This window comes from Archocentrus centrarchus, chromosome 13 (assembly GCF_007364275.1).
Source record: "Archocentrus centrarchus isolate MPI-CPG fArcCen1 chromosome 13, fArcCen1, whole genome shotgun sequence".
In the NCBI taxonomy this organism is placed as follows: Eukaryota; Metazoa; Chordata; class Actinopteri; order Cichliformes; family Cichlidae; genus Archocentrus; species Archocentrus centrarchus.
Window position 1 is genome coordinate 36,668,431 of NC_044358.1, and position 22,611 is coordinate 36,691,041.

Genomic DNA, 22,611 nt, shown 5'->3' on the forward strand with positions numbered 1-22,611 from the left:
GGTAAATGTTGTAGTTCTTTTTAAGAAAAGAAATGTTTTGATCTGATTTTTGGTTTTCTCTCAATATCATAGTTGGTAGTTCCATGTCAAAAGGTGTTAACAGATGCAAGAGTAAGTATGTTTGCATTTCTGAAAATAAATAGAAGCAAACCAACAAATTTCTGTTTCTACTTATTTGAAATGTTTAGTGTGAAATACTGTATGTACAGTTGGTAGTCATTATAATGGGCTGTATCCTCAGCAAGTGAAGAAGGTTGAGTTGCTAAAACATTTTGTGATTTTTTTGAATATTAGTGAGCATCTTTGGTACTTTAAATACTACTTCTAGTAACCTGTAAGGCATTGTAGTAATATCAGAATGCAGTAATTTACCTTGTTTTGTTTGCTAAGAGTTAGAGTTAGAACATGAAACAGAACAACCAGTACAACACTGTTCATAGTATTTATATTGTATTTGTACATCACTATATTAATATTCAAAGGTAAATGTAGTTTTTCTTTTTAAGAAATGAAATGTTTTGATCTGATTTTTATTTTTGTTTTTTGTTGGTTTCCCCTCATCATGACAGTAGGTGGAGCCAGGACACTGATTCAGTCCTTGCCCAGTAAGTAAAATCTAAATGACAGTACAGCAAATGTTTGTGTTTCTAAACAGAAATAGAAGCAAACCAAAAACTTTCAGTTTCTACTTATTTGAAATATTAAGTGTGAAATACTGTATGTACAGTTGGTAGTCATTATATTGTAAATATATTATAATGGTCTCTATCCTCAGCAAGTGAAAAAGGTTGAGTTGCTAAAAGTTTTTATTATATTTTGAAGGTTCATGAACATCTTTGATACTTTAAATCACATGTGTCAGACTCAAGGCCTGCGGGCTGGATCTAATTTTATATGGCAGACACAGCTACACGGTGCTCTGGGTCAGTCGGCTCTCTGAAATAATTTTTCTGCCTCATATGTGATCCCAACTCTGCCAACAAGGGCTCAAACTGCCCCCTGGTATCCTGAAATATCATAGGCTTCAGCTCTGGGATCAAGTCATGAAACTCTCCCTGCTGCTGCTTTCTTATGTTGGATGAATGCAGAATCTCTGTTTCTTCCTTTTCTTGTTTAGAAACATCAGGAACTCATTACTTCGTCGCTTGATGCCAGCTCATTTTTTTCCCAGTGAATTTTATGAGAATGATTTATTTAGAAAAATGTAACTCATCCAGTGTGTAACGGCCTTAAAGAACTAGGTTGGTGTAGCGCTCGTATGAAGTGTTTTGAGTGTTCAACTAGAGTAGAAAAGAGCCGTATAAGAACTAATCTATTTACCATTTATATTTAACAACACCGGGGATAGTATTGTATTTATCTGCCGAAAATAAGAGTTTACTCGACTACGTTGCTCTGTTGGCAAACACCGTTTCACACAATGCATTAACCAATGCATTGTGTGAATGCATTAATCTGCTCTGTCAGAGCTTTCTGACTACTTTTTAATTTTACTCCCTACATTTTTACACAAATATCTGTACTTTCTACTTCTTACATTTTCAAAACAAGCTCGTTATTTTAGGTTTAAAGCGTCTGAGAGAAATTTTTATTTCCGGTCAATGCGCCGTCAAACAACAAAAGATCTGAGCCTAAACGGAGGAATAATAACACATAAGAGATGATCATACTGGAGTATCCTCCATCACCAGGCTCATCGCATACAAAGCGATTAAAGAGGCAAACCCATATAATTTATGTATCATCTGTAGCGCTATAATCAGGGGTTACAGTGCGCTGGATCGAGGGCAGATGTCCGTTGCGCTCGCAGTACTTCAGCATCTTAAATATCGAAAATGACAGACAATGACAGGTAAACAGATTGTTTATGAAGGAAGACACCTGAAACACTTTAATGAAAAAAGTAAGACATTTAATATATTAAAGAATCAGAAAAATCACACATGCATATGCAGGACCGGAGGAGACAGCAGGCCTGTGTGTGCTCTCTCTCTCTCTCTCTCTGAGCCCGTGTTCCTGTCTAAACATAACATTTTGGCCGAACCTCAAAATAAGATGCACTGAGACAGAGAAGTTAGTCTACTACTTTCTGATCTGTTGCTCTCTGTCTAATGTATTATTTATTTGTTTATTATTTGGTCGATCCACAGTTTATTAATTAATTTACTGGAGTTTACCTTTAAACATTTGTCCTTTATTCATTGAGTAAAATATAATCCCTAACAAGGCAAACCCATATAATTTATATATCATCTATAGCGCTATAATCAGGGGTTACAGTGCGCCGGACCGAGGGCAGATGTCCGTTGCCCTCGCGGTACGTCAGCATCTTAAATAGCAAAAATAAATATAGTAACTGTAGCAGGTAATTTTAAATGCAACGTTTATGCTCAAATATCAGCAAACAGACAAAGTGTCTGCAGTTTGTTACACAGTGTGTCTGCTAGCTAAAAGAAGAGCTGCTGTATTTCCAGGGAGAGCAAACAATGAGAGAGAAGTTCCCTCAGAGATGGAGAAAAAGAGCAGAAGAGGAACAAATAGAGCTACGCTAACTTTGTGTAATTCAAAGATTGTATAAAAACAGATCAGTTTGCTGTAATGTATTTACAGTAAAGCTGTGTGTTGGACTGGTGCTCAGAGGCTGTGTTCATGCTGAGAGTTACAGGTTACATGAAGTGTTTTTTACTTAAGTAAAGAAATACAAAGACACACGCAAGCACTTGTACTTCTACTTCAGTACAAAATGTGTGTGTGTGTGTGTGTGTGTGTGTGTGTGTGTATATATATATATATATATATATATATATATATATATATATATATATATATACACTGTGTAATATTATATATATAATATAATATTACACAGTGGCCCTATGCTGAGATGACGTTTGAGTTTGAGAACACTGCTGTAGTTCTTTTGAAGAAATGAAATGCTTTGACCTGCTTTTTCTCCCTCAAAATCATAGTGTTCAGCCTATTCAAGCTAAAGCGTGCTCCCAGGCCCATGGGTAAGTAAACCAACACCTTTCTGTTTGTACTGAAATGTTAAATGTGAAATACTGTATGTACAGTAGCTGCAGTGTTTGCTGTGATAGTTGCTGTAATGGGCTGGATCATTAGGCTGTAAGTGAAGACGTTCATGGTTTTATGTATAATACTATTTTGGATCGTTTGCAAGTGCAGTAATCAGAAACTTACTGAGCAAAACAAAACATATGAAAGATCTCATTTTCCCTACATTTTGATGCCAGGCTCATCATCTGGCTTTGATTCATTTTGTGTAAAATTGATTCTATAATTTAGTAAATAATTAAAAAATTAATAGAGAACAATGGAAACTAGGCAATCTGGCAAATCAGTGATGGTGATCAAGGTGCTATAGATATTGCAAGGACCAATCAGAGGAGAGGACAGAAGCAGGTGGGGAAACTTTACTGACAGAATAACAGAGAGCTGAAAGTTCTGAAATAACAGAGTTTGGACTTGAAAACAGAAGAATCAGACTGATCAGATGTTATGTATTTAAATACTCTGATTTGTATTTGTTTATCAACAAAATAACAATATTATGTCTTTTTGACAAATTCTTATGAATTGTCTTGACCCTAATTATTGATTTAAAATGTATTATTATTACAATGCATTAATTTTTATTTATTTTAACATCACAGTGTGTGAAGAACTGTATATGTAATAAGATTTGTACTAATTTAGAAGTCACTGTAATAACATCACAACCAGAAACTTAGTTGATGTTTAAAGAATCCATACATTTAAATATTTGTAATAAATTATCTTTCACTATCATGATCTCAAAAACCTTTTTATGTCCTTTTTCTTAGAATATGTAGAATATCAGAGTTTGGCAAGACCAGATGTAGAAGATATGAAAGGTAAGTAAAAAGCCAAGTAACGGTATGGATTTAGTTTTGATTAATAGTTGTGATGGAAAATCAGTTGAATGATTCATTTATATATATTTTTAATCCTTAATCCTACATTTTAATCCTATAATATGTTTCACAAATAATATTATATTAGCATATTAAGAGGTTGTGGATTTGTTAACTCCGTCAGGCATAGGAACTGATGGAATCGACGTCTGACGGAGTTGACACAGGAGCGTGTATGTTCTGACAAAAAGTGCATTGTACACTGTAACTTGCTAGCTGTCCCAATGACCTCACTAAACTACCTAAATTCAGTCCCTGCTGTTAAAGAAAATGATCATAAGTGGAAGACGGTGTGACATGTTCCAGCTGTGACTGTAGGAATAGTTTTTTCAAAACTATGACAAAAATATGTCAAACTTGAGCGTGCGTGGTTGTGTTGCATTCAGCACAGATTAAAGGGGGTCCTCAGGGACATAGTTGACCAAGCAATTTCTTGATTTAGTGAGGGTTATGAAAATATGAGGATGCAACACTGACAGACAGATTTTGAGGGAAAAGTTCACTTTATACATTGTTTCATATATTTAAAATTATTTTTAAAAATTGGATGTATATACAGTTGTAGAATTTTTTTGTAGGATTTTTAAGAAACAGATTACTGCACATGAGCTATATTGCGTAGATGGCTGGTCGCCCCCCCACTGGCTATGTGCTCCGGTCAGAGAACAGCTGCGACTTCAGGTGATATTGAGAGATTTATTGACAGACAAGCATCAAAGTTGGATTCTTCATTGAACGGTTGCATACACATTCAATGTATGGTGAATAAAGATCCAAGTGTGGGTGCCAGAATACAGGTGTGTGTGTGTGTGTGTGGTCTCTGTGAAGTAAAAGTATACAGAAAGGTAATTAGAAACTATTCAACCACGTTCTACATTATGCTAAATTATGCAGAATATACACATTGAGTCACATTACACGGTATACATACATACGGTATACAGTTGCACCTAGTAACATTAATGTGGCAGAGAAACTAAATTACTGCAATTGGCAAGTAATGGCAGAACAATATAGGTGAAGACTAGGCACCCGTAGGGAAATTCAAGCACAATACACTTGGTGACCAAAAGATGGTGCTTTGAAACCACAAATAGCAAAGCGGTGTTGCCACTGGAAAGCTTAGAAAGACAACCGTTCCCATGGCAATGCACAGAACCGTACTTACGGCCAATACAACATTTAGAAGCTAAATTACTGCCTCAAACACTTACAGAACGGTGGAAATAACACCACAGGTCGGAAATACTATTTAGGTACTCCCAAACCCGACTATTAATGCAGCTACAACCCAAGAAATAAGCGTTTAGCGAGCCATTTAAGACTTAGACATTTCCCCATTGGAGTGAACTAGAGCTGGCGGTAGACCAAAGTTACACGGTTAACAGACTAAACAGCATGTAGCCAACACCAGCGGATGAAATACAACATGAATACAGACAAAACTGATGCACTTGCATCGTCATCAACGCACATATACACACAACGATACCGCCATTATGGCGAAATGCAGGAGCGGCACGGCAAGTGTCTGCTAGCTAAGTAACCTCAAAGTCATGCGAGCACACAAGTGCGTGGGTACATCACCACTGACGTCTCTGGCGTTATGACGCTGACTCCAGCAGGGAGTTTTCCACAGCCGCCCCCGGATTCGTGGAGAGAATACGAAGAACAGGAAAGTCTCTGCTGGATTATTGTGCGCTGGGGTCTCCGTCATCAGGCATTTCAGGAAGCTCGACCAACTTGGCAACAGGACGGGTGTAGAGGTTGCCCTTCATGTCCACCTCTGCAGTGCGTACCTTGCCGTCGTCGCTGGGAATGATGCGGGTGATGCGCCCGACAGGCCACAGCGTTCGCAGGAGCTGCGAATCGAGCACCATGACGACAGTGCCCACCGCCAAGTCTGGTGTAGTAGTTCTCCACTTCTGGCAGGGCTGTAGACCAGGTAGGTACCTGCGGGTGAAGTGACTCCAGAAGTGGTGGAGTGTGTCTCCATCTACGTCATTTCAGCAGGTCACTGGAACCGTAGACTGCCTGTGGTAGCGAAGCATCTCGCCGCCCCATGAGGAGGAGATTCGGGGTAATCGGGTCAGGATCGGCTAAGTCAGAGGATGCGTAACCAAGGGGCTTAGAGTTGAGGATACCCTCAACTTCAGTGAGCACAGTCATTAGGACCTCCTCTGGGAGGACTTGGTCCTTCAGGATGGCCTGGAGGGAGATCTTAACCGATTTAATCTCCCTATCCCACGCTCCCCCGAAGTGTGGAGTGAGAGGGGGGTTGAATCTGAACAGGATGCACTGTTTGGCCAACTGTTCCTTGAGCAATGGCTCAAGAGCTTCGAAAGCTTGCTGGAGCTCCCACGGAAATTGGTGCCTCTGTCACAGAGTATCTCGTAGGGCTTGCCCCGGCGCGCTATGAAGCAACGGAGGGCGAGGAGAAAGGAATCCGTGTCCATACTCGGCATCAAGTCGAGATGGATGCAGCGGGGCGTGAGGCATTTGAACACAATGCCCCAACGCTTCTCTTGCCGCCTTCCTATCTTGACCGCATATGGGCCGAAGCAGACCAGTCCGGTAGACCAGAAAGGGGGTTTGTTGAGTTGGAGGTGCGCAGCAGGTAGGTCGGCCATCTTGGGGATCGTAGGCTTGCTTCGCCATCTGCAGCACTCGACACAGTATTGCTGATGCTTCCTGATGGCTTGGCGGCCTCTGAGGATCCAGTACGACCTCCTGATCTCCGCAAAGACTCTCTCAGGTAGATCATCAGCTTTATGGAGGCGGCCTCCCACTCTGATAAGACCAAGAATGGGGTCATACTCTGGTGAGAGTGATATGAGGCGACTACTAGGTCGAATCGGACGGTCGTGCTGTAGAGCGCTGAGTTCTTCAGAGAAGCTGTCTGCTTGCGCTCACTTCAGGAGAGCTACCTCTGTGTCTATGCGAGCAGAAGCAGACATGGGGGCCGCTGCCGCCCCGTGTTGAGACCGGTATGTAGCGTCTACTAGGTCAGACCAGGTGTCCTACTGCAGTGGATTGGGACAGGTATCAGGGACTGTAAGTTGGCCACAGAACGTGGACTTCCTGAGCTCCTCTGTATCTTTCACTCTCGCCACCAAATTATGTGGCCAATGGCTAGGAGAGTTGTACAAAAAGGCGGGCCCATCGTTCCAATGGCTTGGTGGAGCTAGCTGATGCAGTGCCTTCCCCCGAGTGATGTCGTCGGCCGGGTTCTGGACGGAGGGAATGTACCTCCAGTCGCTGGCATCGGTGTACTCTTGGATTTCAGCTATGCAAGTTCTGACGAACACCTTGTACTGAGCTGAGTCAGATTGGATCCAACTGAGCACTGTGGTCAAGTCTGACCACATGACTGTGTGCCTCAGGGTAAGGGTGAGCTTAGAGCGTAACAGTTTGGCAAGCTGTGCTCCAGTCAACGCAGCACTGAGCTCCAGACGAGGCATAGAGAGCTGCTTCCGCGGTGCGACCCGGGATCGTGCCATGACGAATGACACACGTGGACGCCCTTTTGCGTCTTCCATACGAAGGTAGGCAACGGCTCCATACGCTTTCTCCGAGGCATCACAGAAGACATGTAGGTCGACGTTGGAAGGGTCAGCGCTCATGTTGACTGGAGTGTAGCGGCGGGGCATACTGATGTGCTGAAGGTGGGGAAGTTCACTCTCCCAAGCCTGCCACACTGAGAGTAGTTCTCCAGTGATGGGCTCATCCCACTGTTGCTCGTGCCTCCAGAGGGCTTGGATCAGGACCTTAGCACGAGTGGTATAGGGAATAACATACCGTAGTGGGTCGTACTGAGAAGCCAGAACTCTGTACACATTTCTCAGTGTAGGCTCGGTGGCTACCGGTTGGCGGTGCTTGTAGCCAAGTGTGTTGGAGGAACAGTGCCACCGTAGACCTAGGGTGGATTCCTGCAGATCCACTCTCTCTGCCGTTAGCCACAGTTCGCAGCCTTCAGTCCTTGTCTCTGACGGGAGATGATCGATAACCTCTGGTCGGTTGCTTGCCCACTGCCTTATGTCAAATCCACCAGCAGCAAGCAGGACTCTCATCTTGTCAATCAGCTGTCTGGCCTGTGATGGAGTGTGGAGAGACTGAAGGCAGTTATCTACGTAGAAAGCATTGTTGACTGAGTTCAGGACCTCTTCGTTACCAGTACAGTTGGTCTTGACGTGCCGTTGCAGTGCATATATGGCACAGCACGGACTGCAGGCTGTACCGAAGGGCAGAACACACCATTCGTAGATGTCTGGGCTGCGCTCCTTCTCCATGTCACGCCACAGGAAGCGAAGGAGTCTTTGGTCTTTAGGGAGTAACCGGATTTGGTGGAACATCCCACAGATGTCTCTGCTGATGGCCACTGGATACTCCCTGAACCGGAGAAGCACACTGAGCAGCGGGGCTCTGAGGTTAGGTCCAGGAAGTAGGATGTCGTTGAGGGCGGTTTGCTGGTACCGGAAAGAACCGTTGAACACCACCCTGGCCTTCCCGTTGTGGTGAACAATGTGGTGCGGGATGTACCATGACTCCTCCGACTGGCTTGCTTCATCACTGCTGATCTTGACAACGTATCCAGCTCTCTCCAGTTTATGGATCTCCTCGTTGTAGACCTTAGCCAGATCTGGATTGCTGGTTAACCGCCGCTCAGTGGCACGTAACAAAGGCATCACCGCCGATGGAGGTGCATGGAGTTTGGGCCTGCGGAGTAGAGGTGCAGCATAGCGGACTATGCCATCTACTGTGACACAGACAGTTCGCTGGTCCAGTGTTTTGACAGCTAGCTGATCTTGCTTGGAGCGTGTTACCTCCTTCTCAGACCGGAACGGCTGGGTGTCGACCTGCCACAGCATCTCAACATACCGACGTAATTCGTGATTTGGAGACGAGCACGCTGCATGGAGACATGACGTCGCAGTGGAAGGACTTTGTAAGAAGTTGGTCGGTCCCTTTATGGTCCAACCCAGCAGGGTACATACAGCGATGGGGCTTCCCTGGGGCCCTCGCAGTACTGGACGTACAGGAATAATCAGGTGGGGGTGATCAGAGCCGATGAGGAGCAAAGGCTGGACTCTGCTGAACCCTCACACTGGCACCCCATGGAGATAGTCAAACCACTTCTTGAGTATCTCTGCAGGGCAGGACTGCTCTGCTGCCATGAAAGCATGGCAGATGGCGTATTTCACCCGAGTGTCGGTGGGATTACACACCTCGAACGAGATGGATGCTCCATTAAGCTTCATTACGTCTTGTCTGATAGTGCGGAGTGGCAGAACTTCATCCTGTCTCTACAGACCAAGATACCTGGCGGCGGCAGGGAGAAGGATGATTCTTTGAGAGCCGTCATCCAGTACAGCGTGAGTGTCCAGCGTCTTGCCTCCGCTTTGTAGTTGAACGGGAACGACCTTCAGCATGATGCAACTGGAGTGACTGGACTGACCTACATAAACCAGACTGGAAGATGCAGGACCCTTGAAGAGGCTCGGACCGGCTTGGATGGCCACCTCATGCAGGACAAGAAGGTGTTGCTCATTGCAGGTGGAGCAAGGCTTCTTCAAGGTGCAGCTCTCCGGCTTGTGACCGGCTTGTGACCACGCCCACATCGCCAGCATTTACATTAGGAGGAACCCATGGGTTCCTCTTAATGCAGGACCCTGGCCAGGGCCAACCACACCAGCATATGGGCTCACAAGGGGTCTGAGGATCTCATCTCGGTACTTAATGGCAGTCATGCTACCTCTGGCGAGCACATGGAGGGCTGTGCGGCCCTCCAAAGAAATGCCACCCCACACCATTACTGACCCACTGCCAAACCGGTCATACTGAAGGATGTTGCAGCCAGCAGATCGCTCTCCACTGCATCTCCAGACTCTGTCACGTCTGTCACATGTGCTCAGTGTGAACCTGCTTTCATCTGTGAAGAGCACAGGGCACCAGTGGTGAATTTGCCAATCCTGGTATTCTTTGGCAAATGCCAAGCATCCTGCACGGTGTTGAGCTGTGAGCACAACCCCCATCTGTGGACGTTGGGCCCTCATACCATCCTCACGGAGTCGGTTTCTAACCATTTGTGCAGACACATGCACATTTGTGGCCTGCTGGAGGTCATTTTGCAGGGCTCTGGCAGTGTTCCTCCTTACACAAAGGCGGAGGTAGCGGTCCTGCTGCTGGGTTGTTGCCCTCCTACGGCCTCCTCCACGTCTCCTGGTGTACTGTCTCCAGGTAGTGCCTCCAGCCTCTGGACACTACGCTGACAGAAACAGCAACCTTGTTGCCAGTTTCTATTTTTCTTTCATGTCTTCAAGCCATTGAAAACATTTGATTTGCGTATTGATCTTTTATATAATTATTAAATATTTGGCAGATATTCAAATGAAGCAAGTAATGTTTTATTTGTAACACAGTTTGTGGTGTGGTGGTTTATGGAGTTTATCATGTAGAGTTTTAGTCTTCTCATCTAGCGCCATAATCAGATCCAGTTTTTATTTCTGTCTGTTTTTTATATTATTATATTTTCATTTCACCAGCTGCTGTGCCCGATCAGCCTCCCAGAGACCCTTTGCTGCAGTTAGTCTCCCTCCAGGAGGCGTCTGGCTGCTGGCTGCTTGATCCAGCTCTGGCTGCTGCACTGGGAAAGAGCAGCAAGGAGGTGGAAAAGTCAAAGCCTGCAAAGGTGGGTTGCTGTCAATTTAAATAATAAAACAAAATGATCATGTGAGATGTTGTAAAATAAATTTGAAAGCATGATTTGGACAAAAACACAGGATGTAATTAAACACATGGAAAGACAAGAGAACATACAACAAATGAAAAGGAAGTCAGACTAAATGTAGGCCTGCCTTGCTGCATGAAAATAAATGTGTATATCAGAGGCTAAAGTACTGGTGGTACTCTCTCTCTTAAGCACCCACTGAGCTGCACCAAAGTCTGATTTTTACTAAGTAACCACACAGCAGGAGAAAGTATTTCCCTCATCACTCAGCAGTTGTTGTGAAAGTATTTCAACACATTATTTCAGATTATTTATGTTATCACAGTTGGAGACGGCAGATTTCCAGCAGTAGACACAAATCCCTTCATGGCTGCATCAGGAAGGGCATCAAATATGCAGAGCTTTGGTGACCCCTTGTGACAAGGGAGCTGTTTAAACTAGCTGCTACTGCTAGTTGTACAAAGAAAGGTCATTTTTTGTGTGTTCTGTTTTATTTGATAATTTTTGACTGTTTGAATTAGGCCAACAGTGAAGTGTGGGCCACCATTCTGGCTCTGATCTGGCTTCATGGTTTAAAGATGGATGCAAAGGACGAATGGGAGCTTCTGGCTATGAAGGCTACATCATGGCTCCGTGCTCAGAATGGTAGAAACCAAGATGATAGCAAATTATTATTTTGAACACCGTTTGATGGTATAGTAAGCTTTTCCTCCCCAAAGCCATTCTTATCACTCTGTTTTTGTGTTTTTAGCACCATGTGTGACAGAGTGTGTGGAAGCTGGAAATGTCCTGTTGGGCTGCAGCGTGAAGAAAGAAGCTCTGAGGCTCTGAGGGATTTCTTCACGTGGCTTCACCTTCAGAACTGATGAACAGAAGCAGATCTACTCTCACCATACTGCCTTTGATTCAGTGCTCTTTCATATTATCTGCCCCTTTATAGTTATGTGTAGCCCGTCTACCATATAAGTAAATAACGATGTTATTTACAGAGGGATAGATAGATAGAGAGAGATAGAGAGAGATAGAGAGAGAGAGAGAGAGATAGATAGAGAGATAGATAGAGAGATAGATAGAGAGAGATAGAGAGAGAGAGATAGATAGAGAGAGATAGAGAGAGAGAGAGAGAGAGAGATAGAGAGAGAGAGAGAGAGAGATAGAGAGAGAGAGAGAGAGAGAGAGAGAGAGAGAGAGAGAGAGAGAGAGAGAGAGAGAGAGAGATAGATAGATAGATAGATAGATAGATAGATAGATAGATCGATACTTTATTGATCCCAAAAGAAATTAGGGAATCTAATCTATCTATCTATGGATTCTTTATTGTTGATTGTATTTGAAGTTTGCACCTAATTTGGATTTATGACTGTAAAAAATGTCAGAACTACTCTGAGTACTGTGGAGTATTTTTATCATTTTGACATCAGTATTTACTATCAATATTTTATATCATGTATTGTTACATATATTAATCACACACACTGGATTAATGGTCACATTATATATTATTTGTCACTTATATTGTCACTCACACACTGGAACACTGCATGCTTTAGGTGAGTGGAAAGGACTGAGGCCTGCTATGCCCAGGGCCTTGGGTTTTTTCGACTAGTAGAACTGCACTCATTCATATTTAGAGGCTCACCTTTGTACACAGTGCACTTTTGACAAGCTCTGCCAGTGTGGAGGTCGAGTAGCGGGGAGTTGAAGTCCCACCTGAGCTACTGTAATAATGTTAGGGAGTAAATTTGTGTATTTAAGATAAGACCGCCCTAAAAGTGTTTCAAGTTAGTGAAAATGTGGATAGAAGGGTGGGGTAGTGCTCCGGTGGGAGGTATTTTCACGTGGGAAAAGTTGTTTGTTTATGACAGCCCGGAGAACAGTCTTGGAGCCATTGCAGGAGGATCAAACTCATAGTGGATTAGGAGCATCCTTCTATGCCCACTGGTCCTGATAACAGCAGGGGGAGGTGTGAGTTTGGGCGATAAAAGGCAGTGGTAAAGTTGGGAGAGAGCTCCTTTTTTAGTGCACTTTTTGCTCTTCCTCTCTCCCCTTTTGCAGCGGCTCCAAGGCTCTCAACTCCCGGGAGGGCTTCTTTGCTTTCTTATACTCTGTTAAACTCTGGACTTCTACTTTTCTGCTTTTCCTCTACCACCCTTGCAACGGCACCAAGGCACTCACTCTTGGGAGGGCTTTTTGCTTTCTTGTGCTTTGTTTAACTTTTGTGCTTCAATAAATCCTGGAAACGCAACCTGCTCATCTCCAGTGAGTTTTTGTAAAGTGTGGATTTACTATCAAGGTGCATTTCCTTTCATTGGTCTCACTTCCGCCTGGTAAGAGGGGCAGCGGGAGAGAGCCGCACCACGACCCGACAGTACTCTGAACACTAACACACAGTAAAGGCTGGACAGCTACTGTAGCAGCTCATTCAGAAAGTGTGTTCATTCCTTTTCTCTCCCACTAGATGGTGATGATGTTCATTTCACTTTCTGTTATTGTTCTGCAAATGGCTGCAGTTCAGGGTCCCTGCAAGCTAGTCCTCAGTGAATGGAGCCAAACAGCTAAAATAACTATTTCCACAGTTCACACCAGCTTCTAAACAAAAAGGTACAAAGTGTATCTTAATGAATGATTTTATGGTCAAATTGCAGTGAAACAACACAGAACATCATTCTGGTTCTGATTATGATTTTGTCCATAAAATGTTTTCATTCTGCTAATTAATGTTGATTGATCCTTAAAGATCCTACAACAGCACATAGTCCCTCCCTAAAGGTATGTAAAATGTTAGCGTAGTTAAATCAAACAAACTGTTCTGATACGAACCATAAGATCAACTTTAAAACTTTAAAAAGACAAATTCTTTTGAGAGAAACTTTAAAAACTATACTATATCTATTGTGGACAGAGCTTTAAACTGTAAAACAGCGTTGGATCACCTTCAGGCTGTGCAGGATGCTGAGGCAAGACTTTTAACCGGCACCAATAGAAGATCTCATATCACTCCAGTTTTGGCTTCTCTTCATTGGTTACCAGTAAATTTTAGAATAGGGCCCTTCATGGTCAAGCTCCCCAGTCTATGTCTGACCTGCTGAAACCTCATTCTTCTTCTGGAGCTCTTAGATCATCAGGTCAATTTGCTGACAGCTCCACATACTTGGTTCAAAACTCATGGGAAACGGGCTTTTTTGGGCAGTGGCACCAAGCTTGTGGAATTCTGTTCTGCTGTCTTTTTGCTATGCAGACTCCTCAGACTCTTTCAAAAAGCATGTTTTATGTTGTATTCTATTACTTTATATTGTTATACACTACCAGTCAGGTTTGGACACACTCAGCTATTCATATGAATGGGTGTGTTCAAACATTTGGGTGGTAGTGTATGCTATACTTTTATTTTTTAGGGCCCGAGCACGAACTGTGCGAAGGCCCTATTGTAATTGCTTCGTTTATTAGGGCCCGAGCACGAACTGTGCGAAGGCCCTATTGTAATTGCTTCGTTTATTATTATTATTTTTTTTTTTTTTTTATTATTATTATTATTATTATTCAGGCAAATGAATTGGCTTTTTGGGGGCTTTATCATATTCAAAAACTCATGAAACTTGGCACATGCGTCACACCTGGTGAAAATTTAAGTATTTTAATGGGCTCGGGCAAGGGCGCGCCCAAATGGCTCGCTAGCGCCCCCTAAACTGGAGCCCCACCGCTGTGTTTCACGTACATGAATGAAACTTCATACACATGTATATCATGTCCAGGCGCACAAAAAATCCTCTTGGAGCCATGCCCTAAACCCAACAGGAAGTCCGCCATTTTGAATGAATTATGCAAATTTGGCGATTTGCAGCCCTCACACTTTTTCTAATAACTCAGAGGTTTTAGACGTTATCATCTTCATATTTGGTTTGTCTAACCTACACCCCCAGGGGAATCTAAATCTCGAAAATGGTGAGTTTTTGCCAAGGGGGAGGGGTCCTTATGCCCCTTTGAACTTTGATCATTCGCCATGAAATTTTGATTGCCTCTCATTCATACCTACATGATCCAATGTGCATCAAACTTCTCCAGTAGGATGAGGGTGCCCCCCTGAACACATACATATGACAATATTTAATATCAGTCGCAGCGCCACCTAGTGGGAACAGGAAATGTCATATTTTACACTTGGAGGTCCAGCTCCAAGGTGGTTTAGCAGAACCATCTCAAATTTCACCTGGAAAGCCTTAAGAAGTTGGACTTACTGTGTTTTCAAAACTGTGACTTTTTGACAAAAGGGCGTGACCCTTATGGGACGGCAAAGTTCGATGATTCGCCATGAACACAAAAATGGCTGTAACTCAAAGCCAACTTGCCCAATCTGGCTCAAACTTCAGTGGTGTGATAAGCACCCTGTCCTGAACACACTGATATGCATAAAGTCCATAAACGTTAGAGCGCCGCCTAGTGGCAGCTCGGAATATCTTAAAATAGCAAGTTTTTTGAGTAGCCCCGGAGCTACGTTTTATCTACATGTATGAAAATGTACAGGCTCGTGTAGCATCCTAAGACGTACAAAAAAGTCTCTTAGACCCATACCCCAAACCCTACAGGAAGTCGGCCATCTTCAATTGAAGGTGTCAATTTTTGCGATTTCCACGCCTGCTATTTGAACGAACTCGTCCTAGGGCATTTCACCCACTGACACCAAATTGGCTCCAGATCATCTACACAAGTAGCCCATCAAATATTGTGGAAATCTTTAAAAAATATTAAACGGCCTTGTCACACCAGGCCATTAAATTTGGCCTTTGTTTTTCTCCCTCACCACCAAAATTGTTTGTGCACTTGTTCGCACATGCTTTGTCTGATCAGGCTGAAAATTTAATCACTCATGTACACACCCAGGCTGAATCCATAACTACAGATTCAAGACTGTAGGCGCAATAGCGCCCCCTACAGAAGCAAATGAAAATTTGTATGACCGTCCACAGAATTAGTTTTGCTCTGAAATACATGAAATATCTTTCACCATTCCTTACAAAATCCTCATCTATTTGATAAGCCTCCTGCCCTGAACACATTGATATGCATAAAGTCCATAAACGTTAGAGCGCCCCCTACTGGCAGCTTTAAATATCATAATATACCATGTTTTTTAGCTAGCCCCTGAGTTACATTTTATCTACAGCTCTGAAATTTTGCACACTCATGTAACATCCTAAGACATACAAAAAAGTCTCTTGGAGCCATACTCCAAACCCTACAGGAAGTCCAGCATCTTCAATTGAAAGTGTCAATTTTTGCCATTTTCAGGCCTGCTATTTGAATGAACTCCTCCTAGGGCATTTCACCCAGTGAGACCAAATTGGCTCCACATCATCTAGACAAACAGCCCATCAAAAAAGTCAATCAGACCCATGCCCTATTTTGCATGCTGGAGCCGTGACCACACCCCCAAATATTCCATTGCGTCTATGCCGAGAGCAAAAGATACCTTTTCCTATAAAAGAATTCAACTTTCTAGAGACCCATCACGATCACAAAACCTCCGAGTGCGGCACGGGTCGACGAGCGCCACAGGTCGACGCGCGCGGAGTGCGAGGGCCCGATATCACCGCTTGCGGTTTTAATTATTATTAGGGCCCGAGCACGAACTGTGCGAAGGCCCTATTGTAATTGCTTCGTTTATTATTATTAGGGCCCGAGCACGAACTGTGCGAAGGCCCTATTGTAATTGCTTCGTTTATTAGGGCCCGAGCACGAACTGTGCGAAGGCCCTATTGTAATTGCTTCGTTTATTATTATTTTTTTTTTATTATTATTATTATTATTATTATTATTATTCAGGCAAATGAATTGGCTTTTTGGGGGCTTTATCATATTCAAAAACTCATGAAACTTTGCACATGCGTCACACCTGGTGAAAATTTAAGTATTTTAATGGGCTCGGGCAAGGGCGCGCCCAAATGGCTCGCTAGCGCCCCCTAAACTGGAGCCCCACCGCTGTGTTTCACGTACATGAATGAAACTTCATACACATGTATATCATGTCCAGGCGCACAAAAAATCCTCTTGGAGCCATGCCCTAAACCCAACAGGAAGTCAGCCATTTTGAATTAATTATGCAAATTTGGCGATTTGCAGCCCTCACACTTTTTCTAATAACTCAGAGGTTTTAGACGTTATCATCTTCATATTTGGTTTGTCTAACCTACACCCCCAGGGGAATCTAAATCTCGAAAATGGTGAGTTTTTGCCAAGGGGGAGGGGTCCTTATGCCCCTTTGAACTTTGATCATTCGCCATGAAATTTTGATTGCCTCTCATTCATACCTACATGATCCAATGTGCATCAAACTTCTCCAGTAGGATGAGGGTGCCCCCCTGAATACATACATATGACAATATTTAATATCAGTCGCAGCGCCACCTAGTGGGAACAGGAAATGTCATATTTTACACTTGGAGGTCCAGCTCCAAGGTGGTTTAGCAGAACCATCTCAAATTTCACCTGGAAAGCCTTAAGAAGTTGGACTTACTGTGTTTTCAAAACTGTGAGTTTTTGACAAAAGGGCGTGACCCTTATGGGACGGCAAAGTTCGATGATTCGCCATGAACACAAAATGGCTGTAACTCAAAGCCAACTTGCCCAATCTGGCTCAAACTTCAGTGGTGTGATAAGCACCCTGTCCTGAACACACTGATATGCATAAAGTCCATAAACGTTAGAGCGCCGCCTAGTGGCAGCTCGGAATACCTTAAAATAACAAGTTTTTTGAGTAGCCCCGGAGCTACGTTTTATCTACATGTATGAAAATGTACAGGCTCATGTAACATACTAAGACGTACAAAAAAGTCTCTTGGACCCATACCCCAAACCCTACAGGAAGTCGGCCATCTTCAATTGAAGGTGTCAATTTTTGCGATTTCCACGCCTGCTATTTGAACGAACTTGTCCTAGGGCATTTCACCCACTGACACCAAATTGGCTCCAGATCATCTACACAAGTAGCCCATCAAATATTGTGGAAATCTTTACAAAATATTAAACGGCCTTGTCACACCAGGCCATTAAATTTGGCCTTTGTTTTTCTCCCTCACCACCAAAATTGTTTGTGCACTTGTTCGCACATGCTTTGTCTGATCAGGCTGAAAATTTAATCACTCATGTACACACCCAGGCTGAATCCATAACTACAGATTCAAGACTGTAGGCGCAATAGCGCCCCCTACAGAAGCAAATGAAAATTTGTATGACCGTCCACAGAATTAGTTTTGCTCTGAAATACATGAAATATCTTTCACCATTCCTTACAAAATCCTCATCTATTTGATAAGCCTCCTGCCCTGAACAAATTGATATGCATAAAGTCCATAAACGTTAGAGCGCCCCCTACTGGCAGCTTTAAATATCATAATATACCATGTTTTTTAGCTAGCCCCTGAGTTACATTTTATCTACAGCTCTGAAATTTTGCACACTCATGTAACATCCTAAGACATACAAAAAAGTCTCTTGGAGCCATACTCCAAACCCTACAGGAAGTCCAGCATCTTCAATTGAAAGTGTCAATTTTTGCCATTTTCAGGCCTGCTATTTGAATGAACTCCTCCTAGGGCATTTCACCCAGTGAGACCAAATTGGCTCCACATCATCTAGACAAACAGCCCATCAAAAAAGTCAATCAGACCCATGCCCTATTTTGCATGCTGGAGCCGTGACCACACCCCCAAATATTCCATTGCGTCTATGCCGAGAGCAAAAGATACCTTTTCCTATAAAAGAATTCAACTTTCTAGAGACCCATCACGATCACAAAACCTCCGAGTGCGGCACGGGTCGACGAGCGCCACAGGTCGACGCGCGCGGAGTGCGAGGGCCCGATATCACCGCTTGCGGTTTTAATTAGGGCCCGAGCACGAACTGTGCGAAGGCCCTATTGTAATTGCTTCGTTTATTATTATTTTTTTTTTTATTATTATTATTATTCAGGCAAATGAATTGGCTTTTTGGGGGCTTTATCATATTCAAAAACTCATGAAACTTTGCACATGCGTCACACCTGGTGAAAATTTAAGTATTTTAATGGGCTCGGGCAGGGGCGCGCCCAAATGGCTCGCTAGCGCCCCCTAAACTGGAGCCCCACCGCTGTGTTTCACGTACATGAATGAAACTTCATACACATGTATATCATGTCCAGGCGCACAAAAAATCCTCTGGGAGCCATGCCCTAAACCCAACAGGAAGTCCGCCATTTTGAATTAATTATGCAAATTTGGCGATTTGCAGCCCTCACACTTTTTCTAATAACTCAGAGGTTTTAGACGTTATCATCTTCATATTTGGTTTGTCTAACCTACACCCCCAGGGGAATCTAAATCTCGAAAATGGTGAGTTTTTGCCAAGGGGGAGGGGTCCTTATGCCCCTTTGAACTTTCATCATTCGCCATGAAATTTTGATTGCCTCTCATTCATACCTACATGATCCAATGTGCATCAAACTTCTCCAGTAGGATGAGGGTGCCCCCCTGAACACATACATATGACAATATTTAATATCAGTCGCAGCGCCACCTAGTGGGAACAGGAAATGTCATATTTTACACTTGGAGGTCCAGCTCCAAGGTGGTTTAGCAGAACCATCTCAAATTTCACCTGGAAAGCCTTAAGAACTTGGACTTACTGTGTTTTCAAAACTGTGACTTTTTGACAAAAGGGCGTGACCCTTATGGGACGGCAAAGTTCGATGATTCGCCATGAACACAAAAATGGCTGTAACTCAAAGCCAACTTGCCCAATCTGGCTCAAACTTCAGTGGTGTGATAAGCATGCTGCCCTGAACACACTCATATGCATAAAGTCCATAAACGTTAGAGCGCCGCCTAGTGGCAGCTCGGAATATCTTAAAATAGCAAGTTTTTTGAGTAGCCCCGGAGCTACGTTTTATCTACATGTATGAAAATGTACATGCTCATGTAACATACTAAGACGTACAAAAAGTCTCTTGGACCCATACCCAAAACCCTACAGGAAGTCGGCCATCTTCAATTGAAGGTGTCAATTTTTGCGATTTCCACGCCTGCTATTTGAACGAACTTGTCCTAGGGCATTTCACCCAGTGACACCAAATTGGCTCCAGATCATCTACACAAGTAGCCCATCAAAAGTTATTCAGGGTTTTGTAGAATATTGAACGGTGTTGCCATGGCAACCCTCTGAATTTGGACTTTTTTCAATTTCAAATTCACAGAGATTCTAAACATCAGCCCCTGGGCTGTGCTTTCTCTATGTACCTGAAAATGTGCCTGCTGATGTACGATGCTAACATCTACAAAAAACTCTCTTGGACCGATAGCCCAAACCAACAGGAAGTCAGCCACGTTTACTTTCAAGTGTCATTTTTGCAGCATTTTTCGCCTTTTTCAGGCCTTTTTGCCTCAACTCCTCCTAGGGCATTTGACCCAGTGAGACCAAAATGGCTCCAGATCATCCACACAAGTAGCCCATCAAAAGATATTCATGGTTTTGTAGAATATTGAACGCTGTTGCCGTAGCAACCCTCTGAATTTGGACTTTTTTTTCCATTTCAGGCCCAGATAGGTTCTAAACATCAGCCCCAGGGCAGTGCTTGGTCTGTGTACCTCAAATCGTGCATGCTGAAGTAACATCCTAAGACGTACAAAAAGTCTCTTGGACCGATAGCCGAAATCCAACAGGAAGCCTGACATGTTCTAATTAAGGTGTCATTTTTGCAGCATTTTTCACATTTTTCAGGCCTGCTATTTGAATCATCTTCTACTACAGCTTTTCATCCAGTCACACCAAAATGGCTCCAGATCATCTACACAAGTAGCCCATCAAAAGATATTCATGGTTTTGTAGAACATTGAACGGTGTTGCCGTAGCAACCCTCTAAATGTGGGATTTACTCATATACCACAGTGCACCAAATTGTTACATCTCTGACATACATTGTCCGATCTGCCTCAAACTTCACAGGCTTAATGGGAGGGTAAGGGAGACTGGACACACCCCTCTATCAGCTTTGTTTCACACTCATAACGCCACCTAGTGGCAACAGGAAATCAGTAGGACACTGATTACTCATCATCCTATGGTCATTACAGTTTCATTGATGGCTGCAGGCATTACATAGAGCATTGTGACATATTAATTAGTGGGCACTCACCGACCGCCACCTAGTGGAAGCGGGAGACGATCGACGCGAAGTACGGCTAGCCTGCTGAGCTGTCAGCAGCCGGGTGAGCCAGCTACTCTCTCGTCTGCGAGAACCTCCCAGCGCGGCTCGGCTGGAGCGTGCCACGGGTCGACGCGCGGCTTGGCTGGAGCGCGCCAGGGGTCGACGCGCGCCGGGTGCGAGGGCCGCTCATCGCCCGCTTGCGGCTTTAATTATTATTTATTTTTTTTTATTATTATTATTCAGGCAAATGAATTGGCTTTTTGGGGGCTTTATCATATTCAAAAACTCATGAAACTTTGCACATGCGTCACACCTGGTGAAAATTTAAGTATTTTAATGGGCTCGGGCAAGGGCGCGCCCAAATGGCTCGCTAGCGCCCCCTAAACTGGAGCCCCACCGCTGTGTTTCACGTACATGAATGAAACTTCATACACATGTATATCATGTCCAGGCGCACAAAAAATCCTCTTGGAGCCATGCCCTAAACCCAACAGGAAGTCCGCCATTTTGAATTAATTATGCAAATTTGGCGATTTGCAGCCCTCACACTTTTTCTAATAACTCAGAGGTTTTAGACGTTATCATCTTCATATTTGGTTTGTCTAACCTGCACCCCCAGGGAATCTAAATCTCGAAAATGGTGAGTTTTTGCCAAGGGGGAGGGGTCCTTATGCCCCTTTGAACTTTGATCATTCGCCATGAAATTTTGATTGCCTCTCATTCATACCTACATGATCCAATGTGCATCAAACTTCTCCAGTAGGATGAGGGTGCCCCCCTGAACACATACATATGACAATATTTAATATCAGTCGCAGCGCCACCTAGTGGGAACAGGAAATGTCATATTTTACACTTGGAGGTCCAGCTCCAAGGTGGTTTAGCAGAACCATCTCAAATTTCACCTGGAAAGCCTTAAGAAGTTGGACTTACTGTGTTTTCAAAACTGTGAGTTTTTGACAAAAGGGCGTGACCCTTATGGGACGGCAAAGTCGATGATTCGCCATGAACACAAAAATGGCTGTAACTCAAAGCCAACTTGCCCAATCTGGCTCAAACTTCAGTGGTGTGATAAGCATGCTGCCCTGAACACACTCATATGCATAAAGTCCATAAACGTTAGAGCGCCCGCCTAGTGGCAGCTCGAATATCTTAAAATAGCAAGTTTTTTGAGTAGCCCCGGAGCTACGTTTATCTACATGTATGAAAATGTACATGCTCGTGTACCATACTAAGACGTACAAAAAAGTCTCTTGGACCCATACCCCAAACCTACAGGAAGTCGGCCATCTTCAATTGAAGGTGTCAATTTTGCGATTTCCACGCCTGCTATTTGAACGAACTTGTCCTAGGGCATTTCACCCAGTGACACCAAATTGGCTCCAGATCATCTACACAAGTAGCCCATCAAAAGTTATTCAGGGTTTTGTAGAATATTGAACGGTGTTGCCATGGCAACCCTCTGAATTTGGACTTTTTTCAATTTCAAATTCACAGAGATTCTAAACATCAGCCCCTGGGCTGTGCTCTATGTACCTGAAAATGTGCCTGCTGATGTAAAATGCTAACATCTACAAAAAAGTCTCTTGGACCGATAGCCGAAACACAACAGGAAGTCAGCCACGTTCACTTTAAAGTGTCATTTTTGCAGCATTTTTCGCCTTTTCCAGGCCTTTTTGCCTCAACTCCTCCTAGAGCATTTGACCCAGTGAGACCAAAATGGCTCCAGATCATCCACACAAGTAGCCCATCAA

General features: G+C 43.6%; 1 protein-coding gene across 1 annotated transcript in view; it reads left to right on the plus strand.

Annotated features, from left to right (window-relative positions):
- LOC115791276 (von Willebrand factor A domain-containing protein 5A-like) overlaps positions 1-11,749 on the plus strand; it is a 45,926-nt gene extending 34,177 nt beyond the window's left edge. Inside the window, exons 15-21 of the mRNA XM_030745465.1 lie at positions 73-111; positions 570-605; positions 2,970-3,011; positions 3,846-3,896; positions 10,499-10,644; positions 11,205-11,328; positions 11,435-11,749. Coding sequence (XP_030601325.1) covers positions 73-111; positions 570-605; positions 2,970-3,011; positions 3,846-3,896; positions 10,499-10,644; positions 11,205-11,328; positions 11,435-11,514 — 518 coding nt within the window. The 3' untranslated portion in view covers positions 11,515-11,749. The remainder of the gene's footprint in view (positions 1-72; positions 112-569; positions 606-2,969; positions 3,012-3,845; positions 3,897-10,498; positions 10,645-11,204; positions 11,329-11,434) is intronic.
- Positions 11,750-22,611: the final 10,862 nt, after the last annotated feature.